The sequence below is a fragment of the Narcine bancroftii genome, chromosome 2 (assembly GCF_036971445.1).
Source record: "Narcine bancroftii isolate sNarBan1 chromosome 2, sNarBan1.hap1, whole genome shotgun sequence".
NCBI lineage: Eukaryota > Metazoa > Chordata > Chondrichthyes > Torpediniformes > Narcinidae > Narcine > Narcine bancroftii.
The window spans coordinates 23,486,391-23,513,118 of NC_091470.1; the positions used below are offsets into that span (position 1 = coordinate 23,486,391).

The following is a 26,728-nucleotide window of genomic DNA, read 5'->3' on the forward strand; positions in this document are numbered from 1 at the left end:
AATCTTCAAAATATGGCAAGCTCAAGATGAGGAATCATTGTTGAATTTGGTTGTTAAGTTGCAGTCAGAATTTTGCAAGAAATGACTTGATGCTTATTAATTAAAATTGTAGGCCAATACCATTACCCTGAAGCTGTAAACTATCACTCCGTTCTTCAATAGTTCCCTGAGGCTGAAAGTTAAAGAAACACAAAAGCTATTAGATGCCTGAAACTATAAGCAAACACTGAACTGTTGGAGGAACCCAGTGGCTCAGGACTTTTTGTTCAAAATGAAAAGTCCTGACCTGTGAACTGGCTATTTCCACCCACAGATTCTGCCTGACCCTCTGTGTTCTTCATTGATGGCGCAAGGCTCAAGGTCGGGTTGAGTTGAATTTTGCCCAGTAACCAATAGGAGGACTTTCATTTCTCTGCTTGGGGTGTAATTGAAGCAGCACAGTGGAAAGGAGTTATGGCCCATGAATCCCCTGCTATCCAATTACATCCAATTAACCTACCAACCTTTCATGTTTTGGACGGTGGGAGGAAACCAAGACACCCAGTGAAAATTCAGGTAGGTCACGGTGAGAACGTACAAACTTGTTACAGACAGCAGCAGATTACACTCAATGTACTGCCCTATAAGGAACATTGCTCTGACCTACAATCGTAGAACTATTATTTGCGTCTTGGCTAGATGCCTCGTCCTTGTGTACATTTGTTGAAACGGTATCCTTCAACTTTGCAGGAACGTTGTCCTGTGCACGGATAGTTACGGTTGTTGGCCCGTTACAAAATCGTAATGCAAGAAGCGACATCTGGTGCATGTTTTTTTTTGTTTTGTGGCAGGTTGTGATCCGTCCCATGATGTATGTGGCCCTGACCTATGACCACCGCTTGATTGATGGCAGAGAAGCAGTACTTTTTCTCCGAAAAATTAAATCTGCGGTTGAAGACCCTCGTGTGCTGCTACTTGACATTTAAACTTGATTACGATTATTTAAAAAAGAAACACACATACTCAATGTCATATTAAATAATTGTTCTACCTTTTTGATGTTTAAAAATTTATAAATGTATGTTTTATGGACAGATTGCAATTCTGTAGGGGTTGTTTATAATGGAAGGCTATGGCATGTCACTGACATTGTGAGCAAATGAGCTCACTAGCGTGGTAATTCATCACAGATAATTTGTATGGAGGGATAAGCTTTGAGTAGCCATTTACAACTTAGTATTTAAGAGAATAAAAATGGCAATTGTAACAAAGGAAATTAAGATTGACCAGTATTGTAGCTCGTGATACGGAATTCCTGCTCTGTTCTTTGACATGTTGCCAAGGGAGGTAGGGAATTTTACTTGTGATTTGGGAACGTTGCACATCTGCAAGAGCATATTTCATTTCCCGCTATCAACACTTTCTTTGTGATTGTGAAAATGCACTGATTAAAGGTGTACAGTTGCAACAATAGTTGCTGTCCGGTTGGGTAAAAGTAAATGCATCCTTCTGTGGTTACTTCTGCAACTTTAAGTTGCAAAAAATTGGGCATTAATCACTTTAAAATGCAAGACCTGAATGTATATGTTCTTAATTTGTTCTTGCTGCCTAGTTCACAACGTTCCTGTCATGTCTATCTGCTGGCAAACTGGACTTTTAAAGACAAATAAGGAATAGAAACCCTTAAAGCTACAACAATCTGAAGATGGAAATCTAAATTACACAGAGGAGGCTGAAGGGACACCAGCTAAAATACAAGGTTATTTGACTGTTGCCTTTAGAGGGGTATGAATTTACAATATTGAAAATGTTGCGTTTGCATGTTTTAGTTTATCCTCCATTTTTACATCTTGGTACGAGGTTCATTTCTTTCTCTCCATTCCTCACAATCCGAATTGCTTGCTAGTATTAAGTTACAGTACCTTTGCTCAAAAATGCTTGCCGTGCACCCATGCAGCATCACATCAGCCCAGTTCTCCAAATGTCACATCATGGGACCAGCTTAATACAAACCAAAAGCACATGCTGTTCAAATCACATCCTGCTTCAGCAATTTAGTTTATAGAAGTCATAGTCATTTTGGCCTAACTTGCCGACGCTGACCAAAATGGCCCATCCACACTAATATTACCTATTTGCGCTTGGTCCCTATCCATGTATCTGTCCAAATTTTCTTAAATAGTGCAGTTGGCCCTGCCTCAACCACCTCCCCTGGCTGCCTGTTGCCTACACCAACCACTCTGGGTAAACCAAAAAAAAGATCCTTGACCTTTGAAAATTTTGAAATTGAAAAATGGGCACAATTTATTTTTAATCCTTTTCTATGAACTTATTCGTCAGGTCAGGAATTATTTGAATAAATGTGGATATTTTTGTGTAGACAAATAGGGTTATTAATGCAAGCTGCTCCCTGACATGAAATGCCCTTCTGACATAAGTGGATGGAAATACTGTAGTACAGTGGTTCTCAATCTTTTTCTTTCCACTCTCATACCACTTTAAGTAATCCCGATTGCCATAGATGCTCTGTAAATTAGTAAGGGATGGCTTAAGATGGTATGTGAGTGGAAAGATTGAGAGTCACTGCTCTAGACCCAATTGTTGCTTGAGAAAAATTGTCATTAGCCCATTTCCTTTGGAGTTCTGAAACCGTGCACATAATGAGTCAATTAGGTATGATTAAAACTGGTTTTCAAACTTTCTTTTCACTCCCATACCTCCTGAAGCCATCCCTTACTAATCACAGAGCACCTCTGGCATAGGGAACTTAAAGTGGTCTCAAAAAGGTTGAGAACCACTGCTGTAGTACAAGGTGAGAGTAACATTGACAGTATTCTCTTTACAGGGATAGTCAACAAGCCCTCATACTATGTATGGATTATATGCCATCAGGATTGTGAACAAGCTGGAGGTGATGGGGAGGGCTCGACTCTTTGTTTATTTCTTGGGTGGAATTGAGATGACCGTACCGTCATTGTGAATTAATCAAAAAGTGAACCCTATCCTCAGTTCATGGGGTTTTTGAGACACAAACATGGAGTATTACACAATCAGAGGTGCTGATCCTACAGATTCAAATAAACAGTGATTAACATTTTTCCTCTCATTAACCTGTACAGCTTGGGAATATTTTATAAGACTGTACGCCATGATTTTACTTGGGAAGCCTCCTTTTATGTTTCCTGGGGCTTAGCTGGACCTATGTGTGTCATTTGCTTTTAATTTAACTCTTCACAGCAGTGTGGTCATTGACAAGAGAGAAGCCTATTGGTGCTTGAGAGAAATGTATCGATCGCCCAGTGAACTGCAGAGAGGTCATTCTTGGAGGGCTTATTGGGGTTGTGCTTCCATACAAGCTTAAGTACTGTGTGCCAGTTGATTGTATGGATGGCACCTCTTCCATTGGGTGTTTTCCCAGACATGGCAGTGCTTAATATCTTGAATGTTTCGACTTACTTTGGAGCACTCTTGTCAAATAATTAAATTTGAAGCTTTTAACCAAAAATGAGGCACTACTTTGAAATGTTACAAAGGAGAATTAGCAATGTAATGAATGGTATTTGAAATCAATAAAAGTGACTGGAAATCCTCTTTTGCCTTATCTGAAGATCTGAGAACTAAACATTGTTAATGGCAGATAGGTGAAATTCCTTTAGAGCCATGGAATGCTACAGCGCGGCAAACAGGCCATTCAGCCCCTCTAGTCTGTGCCGACTATCACCTTGCCAGTCCCACCGTCCTGCTCCCATTCCATAACCCTCCAGACCGCTCCCATCCATGTATCTATCCAATTTCTTCTTAAAACACAAGATCAAGCCTACATTTACCACATCAGATGGCACCTCATTCCAAACTCCCACCACTCTCCAAGTGAAGAACTTGTTCCCGGAAACCTTTCCCCTTTCAGCATAAAATGAAAAAGCCTACTCTGATCCTGTCTATACCTCTCATAATCTTGTAAAAACCCCTCCTCCTTCTTTCCAAGGAATGAAGTCTTAACCTGTTTAATCTTTTCCTTTAATTCAACTCTTGAAGACCCAGCAACAACCAAATAAATCTTTGCACTCTCAATCTTGTTATCCTTCCTGTAGTGAGGTGCCCAGAACTGCACACAATATTCCAAATTTGGCCTCATCCAGGTCTTAAACAACCTCCACATAACATCCCAACCCCTAGACTCAATATTTTGATTTATAAAGGCTAAGCTGCCAAAAGTTTTCTTTACAACCCTGTCCACCTTCAACACCACCTTCAGTAAACAATGTATCTGTATTTCTAGATCTCTGCACTCAGGATCATCTACTATGTATATCCTACCTTGGTCTGTCCTTCCAAAATGCATCACCTCACACTTGTCTGATTTAAACTCCATCTGCCATTTCTTTTGGCCCATACTCCCAGTTGGTCCAGATCCCTTTTCCAAACTTTGAAAATTTTCCTCGCAGTCCACAATGCCTCCTATCTTTGTGTCATCAACAAAGTTGCAGAACCAATTTAACACATCATCATCCAGATCATTGGTATGTACATCAATGCTCCCAATACAGATCCCTGAGGCTCACCACTAGTCACAGGCCTCCAGTCTGTGAAGCCACCATCCACTACCACTCTGTTTTATCCCACTCAGTTAATTGTGACTCCAGTATACCACCTCTCCATTGGAGACCTAGTGTCATAACATTTTGAACTAACCTCCTAAGTGAAACCTTGTCAATGGCTTCACTAAAGTCCATGTAGACAATAGTCATAGCCTGTCATCTATTTTTTTGGTAACCTTAAATAAACTTTACAAGATTCGTTAAGCACTACCTATCACGCACAAAGCCATGCTGACTGTCCTTGTCCAAATATCTACATATTCTGTCTCTCAGAACTCCTAATAATTTACCTACTACTGATGTCAGGCTCACCAGTCTATAAGTACCTGGTTTACTGTTGAAGCCTTTTTTAAACTACCAATCCTCTGGCACCTCACCTGTGGCTAAGGACATTTTGAATACATCAGCATAGGTCTGAGGGAATATCATATCTGGCCCAGGTGATTTATCTACCTTTATTTGTTGTGAGGAAGCAAACTTCTCTTCCTCCTTAATCTCCAACTGATCCATGACCCTTCTGTTTGTTTCCCTTCCTTATTCACTCTGCCAGTTACCTGAGTAAATAACCCTAACCCATTACATGAGGCTCCACACATAGTTGACCACTCTGATCCTCTAGGGAACCAATTTTGTCCCTAACTATACTTTAACTCTTAATAGAAACCCTTTGAGTTTACCTCCTGTCTTTTTGCCTTCCTGATTTCTTTAAGTATTTTCTTGCTTTTCCTGTACTTTTCAAGTTACCTCATTAGCTCCTTGTTGCCTATACTTGTTATACATCTCCCTCTTCTTAACCAGATTGCCAGTATCCCTTGAAAACCAGGGTTCCCTTTGTCTGTTAACTTTGCCTTTTAATCTAGGGGTCTTCAAAGTGGTCGATATCTACCCCCAGGGGTCGATAACACTGGGGGGGGGGGGGAGAGGAGGGGCGGGGCAATTTAAAATTGTGCCTCCCCCACCCCCTTGCCTGATCCAGCACAGCCGCTCCCAACTCCTTCCCCCGCCCCACAGCACAGTGGGGTGGGGTGAGGGGAGGCTTACTTGCCATGAACCTTTGTGCGACGTTGTCATGCTTCCCCCTCATCGCACATGTGCCAGCTGGCTGTGCACGGCCTGCGGACCTCAGGACACTGCATGGTAAGTGCCATTTCTTCCCCTACACCCCCAAATGGAGGAGAAATTAACATCCAGCTCGAGGTGGTGCTGGACAGAGGGCTCAAAAGCTGAATTATCAGGTCTAAAACTAGATGTCTGGCCACCCTGCCTAGCGTTCCTCTCCGGTCCAGCCCAGGGATCGATTAGAGACCACATAGTCCCTGAAGGGGGTCAACGGTCTAAGTAGTTTTGGAACCCCTGCTTTAATCCTAACAGGAACATGCAAACTCTGCCCTCTCAAGATTTCACCCTTGAAGGCTATTCGCTTAATTAACTCGCCCCTGCCAGAAAACAACATATCCCAATCCACTCTTCCAAGACCTTTTCTCATTTCCATAAAATTTGCCTTCCTCCAATTTAGAATCCCAACATGAGGACCTGTTTTTTTTCCCTAATAGTATTGCATTCTCTCTCACTGGTAACTCAATATATTGATTTAGAAAATTTTCCTGAACACATTTCACAAACTCCTAGCCATCCAGCCTTTTTAGAGTATGTGATAGGAGTCTAACTTCCCAATGTTCTACAGATGTGCTCCTCCAATTCTCTCTGAATATAATACAACCCTATCAATGTGGTCACATCTTAACTCCACCCATATGGCCTCTGTAGACAAGTCCTCCTGGCTGTCCTGACCGCACAACTGAGATATTTTCCCTGACCAGCAATACCATTCCTCCCCCTTATCACGTCTGAAGCAATAGAACTGCAGAACATTAAGATCCCAGTCCTGCCCCTTCTGCAACTGTCTCACTAATAGGAGGAATATAATCCTATTTGTCAATCCATGGCCTAATCTCATCAGCCTTTCTAATTGCATTTTGAACTGAAAAATTACTATCATATACAAGCCCTTGATTTCTGTCTATTGTTAGGTCTGCTTTGTTCATGAATGAGTGAGACAAACACCAGACTGAGTCGAAATCAGGGTTCTTTGTTCTTTATTACCGGATTGTAACACTTGCGACTAACAATGTTAGTCGGAGAATGCATTCTGCCGTTATCAGCAAAATGGTGATTTTTTATACCCTTGGATACGTGCTTAGAACATCATCATATCATTACTTGTCCAATGACTAAAACTGTTGCTATCCTTTCCCTGCTAGCTTCCTGCCTCTCAATCCATCAATGTCTCTCTTATCTTGTAAGTACAAGGATGCATTCACATCTTGTTACAGCCCTGCACAGGGTAACTCCTTACACATTCCCATCTCATGATGTTTTACCTAACAGGAGTACAAGGACACCTCCCCTTCTTGTTACAGCCCTGCACAGGGTAACTCCTTACACATTCCCATCTCATGATGTTTTACCTTACACTATACATGTAATCCTTGCATGACCTTTATTCTCCTTCTCACTAACTGCTCTAACATACTAGTTCCCCTCCCCCTGCAAATCAATTTAAATTAATCAGGATAAGATTAACAAACCTACTTGCAAGGATATTACTCCCCTTCCAGTTCAAATGCAATACGTCCTGTCGGTATGGATCCCACCTTCCCTGGAACAGAGCTCACTGATCTAGCTTTACCTACTACACCAGGTCTCCAGCCATGTATTAAGATGCTTTAATCTCTCCAGCACGTGGCATGGGAAGCAATCCTGAAATCACTCCTTAAACTCTCCTTGAAGGACCTCCTCACCCTTCCTACCTATGTCATTGGTCCCTACATGGATCACGACATCTGGCTGATCAGCCTCCCACCTAAGAATGTCGTGAACTCAGTCTGAGATCTCCCATACCCTGGCACCCGAGAGACCTCATACCATCGTATATATATTTTTTTAAAAACTGCAAGTTTTAACTTATTTAACTTTTCTTTTAAATGCATTGACTTTTTATTCCTCTGGGATTGTGTTTGGGTTTTCGGATAGTGTGCACTGGTATTCAACACTGGAGAATTGGCGACAGCACGGTGATCAGTCTGCTTTGTCCAAAGATAACATCCTTTTAAAGAAGAGTTTGCTTGTGATTTGCTAACACAGGAACATCGAACTATATAACCAGAAGCATTTCAGGCCTTAACCATTGGGTATCTGAACGTGGAGGTTCCAAACTTGGAAACAAATGTTTGCCAGTGGAACAGCCACCTGGTTACACTTCTCCAGCTGCTTTGGAACCTCTGCCAGGTTGGACCTGCCCAGGAAAGAACAGTAAATTTCAAATGCCACAATATGTAATTTGTTGCTTTAGGTGAGTTTAGTTTTCGTGATTTATGGTAATTGTTTTCACTATTCAGACTATTGGTTTTGATGGGTGTGGCAGCTCTTTCAGCTGTTTTTATGACTGAAGCTTGTTCTGATTTGTTCTTGTAATCCAGTCACATTGTACAAGGCTTTGTTCATCAAGGTCTTCATTTTGGGTCAACTAAGTATGGTACACTCTGGCATCCAAGTGGTGAGTCCAGGCCATTGGAAATAGAAAAGTTCAGAGTCTTTGACCTGCTTTCTTTACATAATTTGGTTCAGCTGATGGCATATCAATGGAAATGTTCAAGGGTGATGATTAAATGTTCATTGCCAATTGTTCCTCCAAGACCTTTCTTGATGCACTGTTCTAAAGATCATGGCTGATCCACCTCAGTGGCATTTACCTCGATTCCACTGACATCCAGATATCTGCTTTAAATGCAATCAATGACTGAGACCCCACTGCACAGTGGGATAGAGAATTCAAAAGCTTCATCACCCTTCGAGTGAAGACATTTCTTCTCATTTGTCCAAAAGGATCCACACCTTTATTCTGAGACTCTGACAACTATTCTCGAAGATTTATTTCTATTTCCCTGTCATCCTAAGCACCAGAGAATGGATGCCTAGCTTATTCAATCTCCTGTATTGCAGACTGGTTCAGTGATGGTCCAATCTGGTGAACACTTGCTGCATTTGGAATGTGACTAAATTGTACTCAGCTGTGATCCCATGTTGCAGTCAGACTCCTTTACTCCTATATTTGGACAGCAAAACAAGCATTCCATTTTTTACACTACTTGTCATACTGTATATTTGAATGACATACCTGGACAGTAGTAAAACAGTTTTCCACTATCTCGGTGAATGATTCCAATTCAATTCCATTACTCTCCCATTTTCTCGTACCCAGAATAAATGTTTCTGTTCCTACAGGCATGGCCTTCCCCGCTGAATGTCTCCAGCATTTTGGATTTGGTAGGTTAATTGTCCACTTTTATGTTTCTTGCCAGTTTATCCTATGTTCTATATTCCAGTTCTTTATAAATTTATTGTCCTTTGTCAAATTCAGGAACAGGGTTACTGTTCTTATTCTTGTCAAGTTTATTGTCAGCTGATTGTACAAGTACAACCTGACAAAACAGCGTTCTCCTGTCCTCAGTGCAAATACACTTGGCCACACAACCGGACATAGTACACATACAGACAGACAATGCATATGCAGGACATGTATTTCATCTATACAAATAAATATTGTTTCAAAGTGAGAGTCTTGGAGGGTTAGTCTGCGCAGTTCTTTTGATCGTTCATTATTCTCACCGCCTGTGGGAAGAAGCTGTTCCTCAGCCTGGTGGTGCTGGTTCTGATCATCTTGTATTTCTTCCCCGACGGGAGCGGCTGAAAGATGCTGTGTGGATGGGGTCCTCAATGATTTTGCGTACCCTCTTCGGACAACAATCCCAGTAGATCATGTGGATGGGAGAGAGGGAGACTCCATTAATCCTCTCTGCCACTCTTGTGGTCCTGTGGATTGACTCTGCAGCAACCATACCCCACTGTTGCATCGGCCAGGATGCTCTCGATAGAGAGCTCCTATCGACGGTTGACATAATGGTGGCCGGCAGCCTTGGCCGCCTCAGGCTTCTCAGGAAGTGCACTCGCTGTTGTCTTCCTGACGATGAGATGTTTTGTATTCAATTTAATATTAAATCTCCTCTCTCTCTCCCATGTGGACTGCAGAGGGGAGGATGGCTGATTTATTTACAATCAGTGCTGTCCCAGCACATCCTGCATCTCTTGTGAAATTCAGCAAGTACCTTCTCAAGAATGAAGTTTTCTTTTCTTAACCCTCCCTCAAAAACATCGAGTGTACACAGCTGTGATGTGAACTGAATCATCTGCGTACTTTAAAAAAAACCGATGTGATCTATTCAAATGAATCCTTTTGTCACTAGAGTCTATACAGCTTTATGTACACAAAGAGCTGGCAAATAAAGAAAGGGTTGCTATTCATCAGACCCACAATAAAGATGAATCCTCAATCTGCATGAGAATAGAAGTAGCTCTTCTATGGACATGTGGAATGAATATGTTGTTTTAGCTTTTTTCGTTTGCTCCTCTTCAGGTTCCATTAGCTCGGGATGATAATTAATATGGTCATAGCAGCTTACGGTGTTTATTGATTTACACATCTGCTCTTTCAAAATTTGGCACCAAGGTGGAATATTGCATCAGCCATTCCTTTTTAAAGAGGATCAACCCAATGATCTTGTTTTCATGTGCACTTCTGTAGCAAGTATCTGGGGTTGGTTCCTGCCAAATTGGCAAACAACAATTACAGTAAAATTGTTTGGTCTTAACTTTGAACACATGTATTATGCAAAGTTTAATGTTGTTGTAACAAGGTGAACTCTGCCCTTTCCTCCATCACCCATCTGGGCATCTACACAAGATAAAGGTCATGCTTTAATAAAGCAGCAGACAGCATCCCTTTATCTTGAATTCACACCCACGGAGGCTTGGTTTGAAAGGATGACTCAATCGATATTGGGGGGATTGCCCCCTTTTCACCTGTGCAACCTTGGGTTCAAATAGTTTAATCGAAGTCAGGAAAAAAAATGGTTTCCCATTTATGACTGGGGCAAGAATATGGCAAATTGTTCTGGTGGCATCAAGAAAATCTCATGTGCAGATAAAGGATATTCAAATCCAAAAGACTAATGGGTGTGTGTCAGTAAACAAGTTTCAACAGATCCACAAAATTCAGTATATTGTAGAGAGGGTTAAGTGTCATTATATTTACATTTAAGGAAAGACTGGATAATTACATGGAGGGGAGAGGATTGGAGGGGTATGGACCAGGTGCTGGTCAGTGGGACTAGAAGGGTGGGGATTTGTTCCAGCATGGACTAGTAGGGCCAAACTGGCCTGTTCTGTGCTGTATATGGTGATATGAACTTGTATTGTGTTCATTCAAAACATACTCTGACCAAAAGTAAATTTTAAGAATCAAAGCTGTACCAAAATCTTCACACAATGCAAATTAGATTTTGTAGGAAGAGCAGCTTGTTTTATCATTTCTTGCTTTGGTTGGGCAATCAACAGAGTGCAAGGATAGCCACCATTGCACTCTTTGCAGGGCAAAGATGGCTTACACAGGTAAGTGGAGCAAGTATCCTGCCTGAATTGTATGCGTGAACTATTGACAATCACATTTACTGACTAAATTCAAAATTTCCTGTGGCCATTTGGGCCAATGTCTGAATTAAAGCTTAAAACTTACAAATGCTGATTCAGTTACTTCCCACCATCTTGCTCCATTGATCTGCGTAATGGTTACTCTTCCAGCAGCTTCACTGATTTATCAAACCAGAGAGAGTTGACCCTTCCTATTCACAGCTTCAATCTCCAATCTAATGGGAAATAGTCCCAGATTCTCCCAAGTTTCATTTTTATGGTGTCAACAATACTATAGCTTCAACATCCTTTCTATAATCAGGAGGAAGGAAGGAAAGGTGTGTGGGGGACTGGAGGTAGGTAGGGTGTGCAGGAAAAAAAAAGAATGGGACACAGAGGGAAAGCAAAGGGATGTGGAGATTGAGAAAACCAGGAAGTTATCAGAAAAATAGAGAAGTCTATGTTAATGCTGTCTGGCTTCAGATTACCAAGAAAGAATACAAGCATGGAGGAGTTGAGCTGAAGGATCTGTTTGCATGTTGCATAGTACTGTGGCTGAAACCATATTTGAAAGCACTGAATGCAGTACACTAAATATAAAAATAAGTAGTAAATTGTTACCTCACATAAGTTTGGATCACTGAATAGTGGGAAGGAAAGCACACTTGTGGCATCTTCTACAGATATATGGTAGGTAGTTTGATTTTCTGCTCAGAATTCTATTAAATTGCAGCTAATTAGTCTTGTGGGTTTGTACTGGGAGACGTCTTAAGCAGAATGCTAAATCCTGTTCATGCTGGGCTCAATCTTCCAGAAATTAATCAACGGGGCAACAATGATTTTTAAATTGCTCTTGGTTATTCCATCTGCACATTAGTATTTAAACCTGTAAATAGCTGAAAGCCATGACCTAGTGAAAAATTAAATCCTTGGATTTTAAGTGGTAAATTACAAAAGGCTTTCAAAATTATTCCATGAAGCAAAATTACTAACAACTAATTGTTCCAATATACCTTTTTGTATAAAATAATATTTATTTTGATTTGGAATATGCATTAGAGGGAGGTGACGCTCAAGGACAAGAAAAAGATGGTCCAGCAAGGTCAAATCTCATTTCCAACACACAGGTTCCAATTTATACGTACTTTACGCAGGACCGGTCTATGATCTTGGATGACATTATTTTGAAAGCGGGGACAGATCCCTGGTTATAACAAACATCGTACCTGGTAAATATTGTGCTGTTGTGGGAAGGGCTGGTGCACAAATCGGTTTTGCATTTCTTATATTACTTCAAATGATTGATGTTTCATTGTTACTTTGACAAAACTTGAGGTTCTGTATTTTTAAAATTTTCTGTCCATTTGTCTCTCAATCCAGCAAGTCCCTGCAGTTTAATCAAAGGATGGAGTTGGGTTTGGAATCCGTTTTCTCTGCATGGATATGCAGACAGCAGTGACCTCTACTGGCATAGCTAAATTCAAAAGCACTGTTGTAGCAACTTAAAAACCCCAGACTTGCCTGGACATTTATGGGCAGAGTTAAAAGTAATTGGTTGAATTTGAGTCAAAATCAAGAACGCAATAAAATGAGAGCAGAAACAGACCACAATTCCTCAAGCCATTCAACATGTTCATGGTTGATCTATGCTGGAACTGGCTCTCAAGGCAGCATATAGGCAGGATCTCTCAAAATATTATTGGAAAAGGAATTCGTACACCATCACCATTTGTACTCAATGGTCAGTGCAATGTATTTGTCTTTTTATCCATTCATTTATAAAGACCTAGATCCCATTGGGAAGACCATCTCTGGCTGCCTCACTCTGAATACTGAAAAGGGATAGCACACTACTTTCAATCATTGCAATCTTTCTGGTGAAGGCATGCTGAGAATATTGTTTGGGAACCAATTCCTCAATTTGGTCAGAGACAATGAAGGGCATTTGATATATTTGCAAATTACCACAGGAAAAAAAGAGTCACAAAGGCACCCTCAGGTTTTTATCTTTCTTAATAGTAATAAGAGACCAATCTCAAAACTTGGTCCGTACCCTTCCTATTCATACACATGTTCAAATATCTTATGAATATAGAAATTGTGCCCATTTCCAGATGGAGACCACCCTTTGAGTGAACGTTAACCCTCTGAAATCTCTCCCTCCAAACCCATGACTTCTAGTTCTAAAATATTCTACCCTGAGAAAAAGACTGGGCATTTACGCTCTTCATGATCTTATTCCCTACAGCGTTGATTTATAAAGTGAAAACACAAATGCTGGAGGAACTCGGCAGATCTTGAGTATCCATAGGAGGTAATATATTACTGATGTTTTGGGCCCGAGCCCTTCAAGGTATGAGTAAAACATTGGTGTTTTTTCTCTAATCACACCATCTTATCCACCCGATTCCTCCAGGCCCAGAAACATCCTGGCAAATCTCTTCTGGACTTCATCTATCTTATTCATACCCCATCTATACTCCAATAAGATGCACATCACAAGGTCCCAACTTTTGTACTCAATGGTCAGTGCAATGAAGCCAAGTGTGCCAAAAGCCGCCTTCACTACACTATCCATGCGAGCTACCACATTCAAGGAACTCTACACCCCAAGGTGTCTTTGCTATAACTCCAGGGCCATGCATGTCCTACCCTGGTTATCCCAACCCCTCACACTTGTCAGAGTTAAATTCTATTTGCCATTCCTTGTGCCAACTGATCTAGATTCTGATGTAAACTAGGATATCCTCAACAAAGCAATTTTGGTATCATCCACAAATGTCTGAGTCATGTAAATAACAGAGCCATCCAACCAGATAATAAAGAAAACAAACAACTGTGGACCAAGCATTGACCCATGCAGCACACCACCAGTCATGGGCGTTCAATCATAGAAATATCCCTCCATACCTTCTGACTCCTTCCACCAAGTCAGTTTTGTATCCAAACCAGTCAACATCCTGAGAGCCGTGTGGAATTTTCTCATTTGTACATGGATAGCATAGGTTTTGAGGGATACAGGCCAAATACAGACAGATGGGCCTAGTGTGGGTGAGAGATTTTTGGTCAGCATGGGCCAGTTTGGCCTATTTCCTACTCCATTTAAAAAGAGTAACTATCAAGTTTAGCATTTGTGGATAATTCCCAATGATCTCTGATGACAGTAGCTTTCCAGGGCATTTCAGAGAATGGTTGTCAATCACATTACTTTGCAAGATGCAAACCACTAGTTAGCCACAGTAAGGGTGGTCAGGTTACAGTTTGCCACAATGTATTTAAAAGAGCTTGCAGAATTCTGGAGAAAGGTCTTGTGGACAGATGAATCCAAGATTAACCTGCATCATCTTTGCCATGGTTTGTATCTTGCAGTATAGCCTCTGTCTTTTCCACACCTGCCTCCCAAAGAATGTTTTTGATCTGTTGGACAGGCATTGAGGGATTTTTCTTCATTATGATAAGAAATATTGGCAGGGTCAACAAGGGTGGCGTAGCGGTCAGTGCAGCGCTGTTATAACACCAGCAATCAGAACAGGGGTTTGACGTTCTCCCTGTGTCTACTTGGGTTTTCCACAAGGGCTCTGGTTTCCTCCCACCATTCAAAATGTACTGGGATTGTAGGTTAATTGGGTGGCCCAGGCTCATGGGCCAAAAGGACCTAAATTTAAATTTTAAAAATTTAATTCTTCTGTCATCACCAGCTGAAGTTTTCCTTGGCCCGAGAGTCTCTTTGCAATCACTGAGCTCACCAGTACGCTCTTTCTTCTTAATGATGTTCCAAATCACTGATTTTGGTAATCCTAAGGTTTGGGTGTGGTCTCTTACTGTTTTATTCTTGTTTTCAGCCTCACGATGGCTGCTTTGACCTTCATTGGCACAATTCTGGTTCTCATGTTGACAAATGGCAATAGACTCTAAAGGCAATCAAAAGCTGAGAAGCAAGCCTAGCCCTCTTATACCTACACCAATGAAGCAATTAAAAAAACGTGAATAATCAAACACCTGTGAAGCCAAATGTCCCAAACGTTATGGTGCCCTGAAATGGGGGAACTATGTATAAAGTCTGCTGTAATTTCTACACGGTCAAACCAAAATGTATACAAATAACACTGAATAAAATCTGGTTTAAATGCATGTGAACGGTTGGATTACTAATTTAAAATTGTAGAGGGCAGGAGCAAATAAAGGAAAAAAAAGTGTCTTTGTCCAAAACATTATGGAAGGCACTGTACTCACCAGGTCAGGCAGCATCAGTGGGTCAGTTGCTTCTGTCAGGGACCCTGTCAGACTGGAAAGAAGATAAAAGACAAAAAGGCGGTACATTTGGGGTAGCTGTTAGCGGAACACCTTTACAGAGCCAGCAATTGGGATCTGGATTCAAATTCCACGCTGTCTGCAAGGAGTTTGTACATTAACCCCACCCCATGTCCACGATGGGTTTTCCCCAGGGGCTCTGGTTTCCTCCCACTGTTCGAAACATAGGTTAAATTCAATGTAAATTTGGCAGCACAGAATTGTGGGATGAAATGGCCTGTTACTGTGCTGTATGTCTAAATTTAAATTTTAAAAACTTGTAAAGTTACAGAGAGGGATATCTCAGATAGGGAGAAACCAGGATAACCATGGGGATAAGAAGGAAACATGGTTATCTGGTCAATGAGTGAACAGGAGCAATGGGAAAGTGGACAAAAAGTGGGAATTGTAAAATATAGAGTAGGTGGACATATCCAGCTTTCTCAGAGAGAAGCATTAACAGGATGATGACCAAGAATTGATGTCCAGAATGTGCAATATGCCCAGATGGAAGATGAGTAGTTGTTCCTTAAGTTTGCTTTGGGCCTGATTGTTATAGTATGGAAACCACTAACTGGTAGATCAGAGTGGGATGCACCAGTTTGCATTAGGTTCCTCCAATGTAGAGGAGGCCACAGTATAAACATAGAATGCAGTAGGCAAGGTTGGAAGTGCAAGGGAATCTGCTTCACCTCGAAGTCCTTCCCATAGGTGCTCTGTGATTTGCAAAGGATTACTTAAGGTGGTATGTGAGCGGGGAAAAAAGGTGAAGAATCACTGCCTTAGGACTTTAATGTGTCAGAAGGTTCACCCCTCATTTTTCAAAAATCCAAGGAATACATACCCAACAGTTAACTAATGAGCCTTCTTGGGAGAGGAATTAGCTGCCTGAATCTTCTTTGGACTACATCCAATGCTACTGTGATTTATTTTAGTTAAAGTTACCAAAAGTGAGCACAGTATTCCAGATGTGGCCAACCAACATCCAAAACCTCCTAATTCTTACAACTCTAAACTCTTCACTATAAAGGCCAAGTTTCCATATGCTGCTTAGTTACTTATTAGACCAGCCTGATAAGTTTTTAAATGTTTCATGCACTTGGAGTCGCTCTCGATTTACATAATAATCTGCTTTTTAATTCCTCTTAAAGTTCATAACCTCAAATTTAAACATGCAGCATAATGCCAATTTATGCCATAATACAACCCCCGGTACGTTTTTTTTGAACAGTGGGAGGAAACCGGAGCCCCTGAGGAAAACCCATGCAGACACGGGGTTGGGGGGGAGGGGGGCGGGCAGAAAAAAAGAGTCCTTACAGACATGGCCAGATTCGAACCCCGGTCCTGATCGCTCGCGCTGTTACGGCATTACGCTAACCGCCATGACAACCCTGGTGTCCCATACTCCTGCACGTTAAATTCCATTTCCCAAGTCACAATTTATTCACAACTTCCTCATCATAACACATCCTTCACGTATTTTCACATCAACTTGGAAGCCTTGTACTTTGTTCCCTTCTCTAGGTCATTCGTATAAATGATAAACATCTAAAAGCTAAGAACTAATCTACAGTAAAGTGATTCAACAAATCACATTGCTTCATCAGTCTCATCTCTGAAGGTCCCACGCTTAACTTAAGACGCCTATTCATAGATCCATAGAAACTCTTGGTATGTAATGGGAGTTATTTTTTTCTCCAAATCCATTATCTTGAGCTTTTTAAGTCTTCTGCCATTGATACTTTAAAAACTTGTTAGCCCTCTTGCCTATCAGTTAGCCTGGCCAGAATAAGCACACAGATTCAATCCCATGCTCTGGAATGTCATATGTAAAGGGAGTGTGCTAGGATGGTCTGTGCACCTTCAAAAGGGCAGAAGATATTAATCAACTTTCTGCTCTGCCTTCAGCATCAGGGGGAGAAGATATGATAGAGGTACAGTGACATTTTTTCCCCATGTCCTCCAAAGTTTAAAAATTTGTAATCAAACAATTCACATGGAATTAAAGTGCACGTTTCAAATATTTTTCAAGGTTATTTGTATACATTTTGGTTTGACCATGAAGAAATTACAGCATTTTCTATGCATAGTCCCCTGATTTCATGGTCCCACAATGTTTGGTACATTTGGCTTCACAAGTATTTGTGAGTACTCAGGTATGTTTAATTGGTTCATTGTTGAAGGTATAAGAGAGCTAGGCTTGCTTCTAAGCTTTGGATCACCTTTGGAGTGTGTAGTTGCCATTTTTATACACGAGGACTACAGTTGTGCCAAATCAAAGAAGCCATTATGAGGCTGGAAAACAAGAAAAAAAAACCAATAAGAGACATCACCCAAACCTTGGGATTACCAAAATCAACAGTTTGGAACATCATTAAGAAAGACTGCACTGGTGAGCTCAGTAATTGCAGAGATCCAAGGAAGATCTCCACTGCTGATGAGGGAAGAATTCTCGTCATAATGAGGAAAAGTCCTTAAATGCATGTCTGACAGATCAGAAACACTCTTCAGGAGGCAGGTGTGGATATGTCAATGACTACTGTCCGCCGAAGACTTCATGAACAGAAATAAAGGCTACACTAGAAGCTGCAAACCTCTAGTTAAGTATAGAAAGGATGGCCAGATTAGTTTCCCAACATTTGAAAGGGCCTGCAGAATTCTGGTTAAAAAGGTCTTGTGGACAGATTAGATCAGACCAAGATTAACCTGGATCAGAGTGATGGCAAGAGCAAAATGTGGAGGCATAAAGGAACTGCCCAAGATTCAAAGCATACCATCTTTATTATGCAGTATAGCCTCTATTTCTGTTCATGAAGTCTTCTGCTGAGCCATTGACATATCCTCCTGGAGAGTGTTTCTGATCTGTTGTACATAAGTTTGGGAATTTTTCTTCATTAGGATGAGAATTCTTCCGTCATCAGCAGGGGAGATCTTCCTTGGCAATTACTTAGGTCATCTGTACGCTCTTTCTTCTGAATGATGTTCCAAACTGTTGATTTTGATAATCCTAAGGTTTGGGAGATGTCTCTTACTGTTTTATTCTTGTTTTTCAGCCTCATAACGGTCTCTTTGATTTTCATTGGTGAAACTCTGGTCTTCGTGTTGAAAATTGGCACTCACAAACACTTGTGAAGTCAAATGTCGCAAACTGAAAGGAGGGGACTATGTATAAAAAATGCCGTAATTTCTACATGGTCAAACCAAATGCCTACAAATAACCTTGAATAATATTTGAAACGTGCACTTTAATTCGATGTGAATTGTTTGATTACAAATTTAAAACTGTGGACCACAGGGGCAAATAAAGGAAAAAAAGTGTCTTTGTCCCAAACATTATGAAGAGCACAGAAATAAAATTATGATGGATAGGCCAAATGGAAGCAGTCGTTTTCTACGGAGGTTGGGTGAGACAAGAATTGAAGGACGTAGATTGAGGATGAAAGGAGAAATGTCTAAAGGGTACATTAGAGGGAACTTTTTCCACTCAGTGGCGAGAGGGTGGAATGAGCTGCCAGTGGAAGTGGTGGGCACAGGTTTGATTACAACATTCAAGAGAAATTTGGACTGGTACATTGATGAGGGGGTATGGAGGTGTGTCAATGAGACTAGGCAGAAAAATAGTTGGGTATGGACTAGATGGCCTGAAGGACCTGCTTCTGTGCCGTAGTATTCTATGGTTCAGGAGGGAGGAGGCAAGTATCTACATTTACAATCAATTTTTCATCAATTGTGGGGAAGTTATTGAGCAGTTGGAAGGCTACGAGTTGACCAAGAGATTCCGCATGCATTTCTAAAGGAAAAGGTTGTGTCTCACTCAATGGCCCCGATTAGAAAGAATAATACTGATTTCCATTGCCTGGACATACAGTTTGAATCTTGCTGAAAGTACTTGTGTTTACAAGTTTTCACTTGGGTACAATGACTTTCATACTCCTCCAGGCTTTCATATTAATATTTGCCATGTAACCATTCCGAACCAAGTTTTTAAGAAAATACAGAAAAAATATTTTGTATAGGATGGAAGTTATATTTATATATCTCACATACATTGGTCAAAGTGCTAAACTTTGAAATATAATTCATGCTTGCACCTGATTGGCTACTTATACAATTCATAAAATAGCAGCCAATCATACCAGTTTAGAGACAAACAACATCTTACAAAAATATAAAACAAGAATACCTGTTGGTTTCTTTCTGCCAAATTTACAAGTGGCTATGGATGCAAACATCCTTTAGCAGCAGTTATTAGCTTCTGAAATCTAATGAGAGAACTTTAACTTGACAAGCTTAAGGGGCTGAATAAAGAATTAGAAATCACATAATTAACACATCCGTATCTCTAGCCACCATCACTTCGGAATAATATTCTGTTAAAATGTTAAAAAAAAAAGGAGCAGACTCGCATATTACTGATACACTTTATATTATCTGCAATTTTTAAGGTGTCATCTTCCTCCTGAGCTATGTGTACCGTGACAGAAACAAGTAAACCACTGTAACAGACATTACGTCACAGCAGGCATGAGGGAAGGATTTGGAGAAATGCATCATGCCTTATAGGAGGTGAAGAGAATGATCCCATACTACAGATCAATTCCAGGAAGGATGTGGAGGCTTCGGAAAGGGTACAGAAGAATTAACCAGGGTGTTGTCTGGATGAATGTCTATAAGGAGACAGAACAAACCTAGGCTGTTTGGACGCTGAGTGTAGACCGGATAGATGTTAATAAAATTGAGGAGCATAGAAAGGTTAGACAGTCAGAATTATTTTCCCAGGGTAAAAATGTCACATAGTAAAGGGACATGCATTTAAAACAAGGCAGGAGATTTAAAAGCTGTGCAGAGCAATTAAAAAAAAACCCACACAGAATGGTAGCTGCCTGGAAAAGGCTGGTTGAAGCATACTGAAAAAAAAGTAGCATTTCAGAGCCTTCAAGATAGATAAATGAATGTGCAGGAGTATGTATCAAATGCAAGATTCAGAGTTTCCGTTTTAATTTTCTGCACTAATATGATGGGTCAAAGGGCATTTCCTGTGTTGTACTCCTCATGCTTTAGAAGCTGACATTAAGACTCCAGCTATACTATGTTCAACAAATAAAATTGTTCCTTGCATACAGTGCACTCAGCAAACTTACAGAAGACATCCACAAGATTTGCAGTACGTTACAAGATGGGCACATATGGTTAGCCTTAATCTGGACCACTGTGTGAGACAATCCAGAGATATCAGTTTAAAACATTTTGATTAATTCTATCCTGGCAGCACTTGCTAAAATAAAATCTTGCACCACAGCTATTTGCTGGAGAGCTAACCAAGATTGTCCATGTGCAAGTTAAAGAGCAACTGGAACAGACATTAAAGTTTTGCTGATAACCATATCCTTCAACTGTTCAAATAGTTGGCCAAACCAGTCCTGAAAGGAGCAGAAGGTGCAATCACAATTTATGACTGTACCATTAAAAGCACAGCTCTTCATCATATTTGTGGTCAGTTAACAAAGCTCAAGTGAATTTAGAAAGAGAAGCAGCTTGGCAGCAGAGACTCAGTATGATATCAGTAGGCACAAATATCTGCCCACGAGTCTCTTCCCAGACTTGACAGGGTAAATGCCAGGAGTCCCACCAGTCACTACCAAAGATGGCAAAAAGGAAATACAAGGTACTCCAGAGAATAGGTTTCACAACAGGATCCCATGGACAAATTTCATGGGTGTTTCCTTTTCGAAAAAGGCTGCAGAGCATGCAGTTAAGTTGCAAATTCATGTTCCTCTTCTCACAAATTCCTGACTTTTGTGACCGAGGGAGCAAAGCACAAACATCTGTAGCAGATGGGATGAATTTGGAGAGTTTGGGATTGCAGGTGAGCCCACATAACAAGAACAGGGAAGGTTATGTTCCACATTTTAAAAAACACTTGGTTAGCTAGAGTACTGTGAGCCACTCTGTTAACCCCTGAAGATCTGATAGCATTAGAGAGGGTGCAGAGGAGATTCACCAGAAAATTGCCTGACAAGGAGTAGTTCAGTTGAGTACAGATTGGAGAGGCTAGCTCTGTTTTCTCTGGACTAGAGGTAGAGGGACATGACTGAGGTTTGTAAAATTGAAGAGAATAGATAGGAAACTATTCTTCATTAAATTAGATTTAGACTCAGGTGCAAGAGATTTAGAGGGGATTGAAAAGGGGCCATTTTCATCAAGGAGTGGTAAACACCTGCTCGAGACAAGAGTGGAAGCAGAGAGACAGAGGGCATTTAACAAGTGTCTGGAGAAGCACTTGAATCATTAAGGCAGAGGAGACTGTGGTCCAAGTCCTGAAAAAACAGTATTATTACAGACAGGAGTCCACTGGTTGGCATTGACATTGGGCTGAATGGCCTCTCTATGCTGTATGATTCCATGACAATTATCAACCTTTTCTGATACAATAATTCAATAGATACTTAATGGAATGTTATTTAACCATCATGGATGAATCATCTTTTACATTCAGAGACAGAATAATTTGTAGTACTGGGGGTGTAGTAACAAATCTGATGACAATGGAATGGTAGGAGGGGGACATTGGGCATCAGCCTTCAGAGAAAAGATATCAGGGAATAAGGAGTAGGAGACTGGAGGCAGATGAAGACCAAGTGACCCACTGGTGAAAAACAAGCAGCTGCCTGGCTATTGAACGGTTAATCACAAAATATATTACTGAGTGTGCCACACTAAAAAGATGTCTGCATGGTAATCTGTTCAAGATTAAGTACTTTTCAACTTAACTTCTTTACTAATAGCACATTTCTCATCCAACTGATCCAATGGTGTGCTTTAATTTGTTTTAACCATGTGCGTCGAGTCTTAGTGGCAAGAGACTCAATTCCTTTGATGGCCTTTGTTCATGGTTGGTCTCAATTGTTTGGTAGCTCAGCACAAGTACAAACTCCAAAGCTGCTCAGTCCATTCTGATTGAGTAGTTGATTGCTCAGTCATGCAACTCATCTGTATCCATTCAACTTACTCCAACGGACAGAGCTGAAGAAGGAATGAGATTTTATTTCTTGTGTTCCATTCTCCCCGGAGCCAAGCCGGCAGCGATAATCCCACTGCAACAACTGGAAGAGAAAGATAAATGCAAGGCAACTTTCACAAGGATAATGTAGATGATCATTGGTAATAACCATTGCTGTAGAGTGTAGACCATTACCAGCATTATGTTACAGGATAAATATTCAGTGACAAGCTCAAGCACTCCCAGGGCTGATGAACCAAGTATATACTTTTCTCTCATTTCCTCAAACTACAGCTCAGCTATCAAAGCATGCATCCTTCTGTTTAATTTTACATGACTGTTTTGGTGACCCATGATGACGTCTTGTCAATAGCCACTAAAGTGTCTTTACACTGGTTTCTAAGTAAATCATGGAGGTCACATAAACACTCAATTCCTCCTTGCGTGACAAGTGAATGGTTAGCACAGATTTGGTGGGGAAAAAGCACATTTTTGAGCTTGCAACTTAAAAAAACTTTTCATGTATTTCCCTGTTTGATACAATTTCTCATGCTCCATACATCCACAATTGTTCAGCCAATGGATGGACAATCTGGTTGCAGACAAGTTTTTGCAGAGCCAGGTCATCTTTGGTAATTTGCGCTTGTCTAGCCCACGATTATTTACTCTCCAGCAGTCAATTCAGATGTTATCACCAGCTGGGGAATCAGAAGGCATAAAAGCTTCCCCTTCACTGGCTGTAGTAATTCTTTTAATTTTTTTCCCAGTTTTGTCCATATCTGAATCCAAATTCAGGTTGAAATCCCCTCCTATTAATATGTTCCCTTGCGTATCTGCTATCTTCAAAAAAATATCTTGCATAAACTTTTGATCTTCTTCGTTAGGTGAATATACATTGAGTAGATTCCAAAACTCCGAATATATCTGACATTTTATCATTACATATCTCCCTGCTGGATCTATTATTTCCTCTTCTATTTTAATTGGCACATTTTTACTAATTAATATAGCTACTCCTCTTGCTTTTGAATTATACGACGCTGTTGTGTCCTACCCAATCTCTCTTTAATTTCCTGTGCTCCAATTCAGTTAAATGTGTTTCTTGCACAAATGCTATATCAATTTTTTCTTTTTTCAGTAAATTTAGCAGTTTCTTCCTTTTAATTTGGTTATGTATTCCGTTAATATTTAAAGTCATATACTTTCACTTTGTTTTGGTTTTTAAGTTTGTGCCTTTGCTTTTTCTCTATCTTTTTTTTAAACTTTTCTGGAGAGGGCTGGAGTTCCCCTACCGGCCACTACTCCATTACGTGACTCCTCCTGGCTGTGGTAATTCTTGATAATTGTGTACACAAGACTGACACACATTGCTCAGTTCTTCCATTTTCACTCCATTTCTTAAATTTCTTATCTATTGAAAGTCAAGTCATGTTTGCCGAAGCTAGCCGTATCCTGCCTGTCCTTCAACAAGGATCTACTTGTTTTAGAGGGTAGCAACTCATTGGGCTGTTTTGTGGGTTGAGCTCTGATCCCCTCCCCAATTCCCACAGCTATTACAAAAGCATGTCTCTCTGTGGACTTGCACGTATACTATTATCCTTGACAGGTGGTTGACTAGGGTTCTGTAGAATGAGGGTTCAGTAGTTGAGATCTGGAATGTGCAGTGAGAAGTGGTGGTGGAATCAGATATAATCAATGTTCTAGATTTTAGAGGCATTTAGATAGATGCTCAAATCGAAGACAAAGGTTCAAATGCAAGCAAATGGATTAGTGTAAATGAGCAAAAAGGTGAGCATGGATATTGTGGGCTGAAAGGCCCATTTCTGGGCTTTATAGACATGATTCTAACAATCTTTACAGATTGTTATCCATTCCCATTTGAATGGATAATCTAGACCATGAGACTGTCTTCCAATTTAGCATTCATCCTTAAGGACTGAGATGTAGAAACATTTCTTAACTCAGATAGTTAACAACCTTAGTAATTTTACACTCCACACCAGTTTTAGATATTTGTATTGGACAGATGTGGATGGGTTTTCTTTGCATCCTCGCAGAGTTAACAAGTTTAAAATGTGGGAGGCAGGCTTGAAGTCTTACTTTACACTGAACCTGGCCAGGAGCCCTGCATCCATTTCTAATAGTGTGTAACGTCACCAAGATACAATTAGACCACAGCCTGGCATTACCAAATAAATCACATTTCTGCCCAAAAATGCCACTTCACCAGTTCTAATGATCATCGCTGCTCAGTGACAAGTGTACGTAGCAGACAAGTTGGTGGGGATAGCGAGTGAATTCCATACAAGGACCACTTGTTCTAAACACAGACAAATTAAAAAAAAAACCCTATTCTAGGAACTCTTTGTGCGATTTGGTTCAAGCCCCAGTACCAGTTGTCACTTGGATTTTATGACCACAGCTGACATGTTTGTTCAGTTTTTAAAAATCAGAAGTTGGCATTCATGTTCTTCAAAAGCTCCCAATTCAGCCTAGTACCACAATAACTGAAGACAGCAGACAATCGATCCAGTTTAGACCCATCTCTTTGGCTGGCATGGCATCAGGGTCAAAATTTAGATTATACATGTACAAACCAACTTATCCAGTGAATTTTAAATTCCCTCACATTATACCAATGCCAAGAGCTATGAAATATTCAAAATCATAAATTGACAAAATTCAATAATTGAAAATTTAAGTGTAAGGGTTGAAGTGGAACATGACAAAAGATTATTTGAATGTCTTTTTCAAGCTTCTTGGCACAATATCACTTTATAATAATTTTGGAGTACATCAACAACACTATACATCTTTGGTTCACTTTACATCTGTTCAGGTCAGAAGATTATTGGTTAACACACCATCCTCAGTCTTGACACTAAACAGGTAATCCAGCCTAAAACCACAGTCATGTTGGAGGGTGCCAAATTGAGACTAGCTCTCTTTAGGTAAAGGGATGTTACACAGGTAACAGACCTGTTAGGGAGTATTCAAACCAACCCATACTAAGTAAAGGAGGACAAGGAGTCTTTGTCATGTTTTTATTTCAATCCACTATTCAAACAGATCAGTACTGAGAAGTGCTGGAGAAATTCAGTAGGACCAAGTAGCATCCGTAGAAAGTAAAAGGCAGTCAATGTTTAAGGCCTCAGGCCTTTTACTTTTTACGGATGCTGCTTGGCCTGCTAAGTTTCTCCAGCACTTTTGTGCACTGCACTAGACCCCAGCATCTGGAGATTTTCTTGTTTACCACTAAAATAGATCATCCTGCTTGCTGTTTTTATGTCCCAGGTAGCAGATAAATTGCTGCTACAACTACATATTAGCGTGTCTACTCAATTCTTCAGTGGTCATATCTTAAATGAATAACTCTGTCATTCTAGATCAAGTTATGTAGAGCAAAACTGAAATGTGGTTACTCAATCACTTGGCCTGGTAGACATCCTATTTCCTCAGATGAAGTCTGGATGTGCACAGCATAAATTGCTACTTGGTATCCTCACCTGTTGCAGAAGTGACACAGCTGCAGGACTGAGATGGTCTGGAAGTCGAATCTGGGTGTGAGGATGGATTTTTGAGGGATAGCACTGAGAGAGGGTCTGTGACACACAAAGATACAGAACTTAAATATACAACACACAAGTCTGGCTGTATGATATCTTGATAGCTCATTCATGACAATTTTTTTAAAAACTGATTTCCCCCCTTAATTATGTGGTCAAGGGCAACTTATATGAACACATCTGAAGACATCTGGTCAAGTTCCACATCAATGAAAAGTTTAAGGCTGATGGACGTTGAATTTGGGAATGGATAAGGAATCATCTTCAGGGTAGAAAACAGATGGACATTTGATTCATGAATTATACCAGGAGTTTTGTGTGTGTTCTGCAGGTTGGGGTGATCATGGTGAACTCTATTGGATATCTCTGGGCTCAGTATCAACTCCACAACTACTTATACAGGCAGTCCCCTTGTTATGAATGGGTTCCGTTCCTAAGACAGTCTTTAAGTCGAATTTGTAAGCAAATCGGAACAGGTACATACGTTTCTTATTTAGCTTTTTTTTTTAAGTATCAAGTTAGTCAAATGTTGAAAAAAGACCAGATTAAAAGTTAACACTTACTCTTGTTCCATTAGTGTCTTGCAAACCAGAAGGAGCATTTGTGAGGTAACATTATGTCCATGCATGAATTGGGTCACAATTACGCATATGCACAAATTTGGGGGGGGGGGGGGGGTAAAGAAGGAAAAACAGTCAGTTTGTAAGTATGAGTTGTCCATAAATTGGACATTCATAACATGGGGACTGCCTGTAATTGTGATCAAACAG

General features: G+C 40.5%; 2 protein-coding genes and 1 long non-coding RNA gene across 12 annotated transcripts in view; 2 read left to right on the top strand and 1 right to left on the bottom strand.

Moving 5' to 3' along the window:
* The window catches only part of dlst (dihydrolipoamide S-succinyltransferase), a 39,992-nt gene extending 36,424 nt beyond the window's left edge, over positions 1-3,568 (top strand). Inside the window, exon 15 of one of the 2 annotated variants that reach the window (XM_069916109.1) lies at positions 1,592-3,568. In XM_069916109.1, coding sequence (XP_069772210.1) covers positions 1,592-1,639 — 48 coding nt within the window. In that variant the 3' untranslated portion in view covers positions 1,640-3,568. Of the gene's footprint in view, positions 1-830 lie in introns of both variants that reach the window. The other variant, XM_069916108.1, reaches the window with a different exon arrangement.
* A 3,040-nt stretch (positions 3,569-6,608) lies between these two features.
* On the top strand, positions 6,609-20,615 carry LOC138753292 (uncharacterized). Of its 2 annotated transcripts, XR_011351076.1 has the most exons (4): positions 6,609-12,843; positions 13,351-13,416; positions 16,917-17,063; positions 19,838-20,615. It is a non-coding gene; the product is annotated as an uncharacterized lncRNA (long non-coding RNA). The 2 variants fall into 2 exon arrangements; XR_011351075.1 differs by lacking the exons at positions 16,917-17,063; positions 19,838-20,615 and adding an exon at positions 18,446-18,757.
* A 1,579-nt stretch (positions 20,616-22,194) lies between these two features.
* Positions 22,195-26,728, bottom strand: part of rps6kl1 (ribosomal protein S6 kinase-like 1) — a 62,692-nt gene continuing 58,158 nt past the window's right edge. For all 8 annotated transcript variants that reach the window (XM_069916124.1, XM_069916121.1, XM_069916126.1 and 5 more), the window contains 2 exons: positions 25,899-25,994; positions 22,195-22,495 (listed from right to left, as the gene is read on the bottom strand). In XM_069916124.1, coding sequence (XP_069772225.1) covers positions 22,379-22,495; positions 25,899-25,994 — 213 coding nt within the window. In that variant the 3' untranslated portion in view covers positions 22,195-22,378. The remainder of the gene's footprint in view (positions 22,496-25,898; positions 25,995-26,728) is intronic.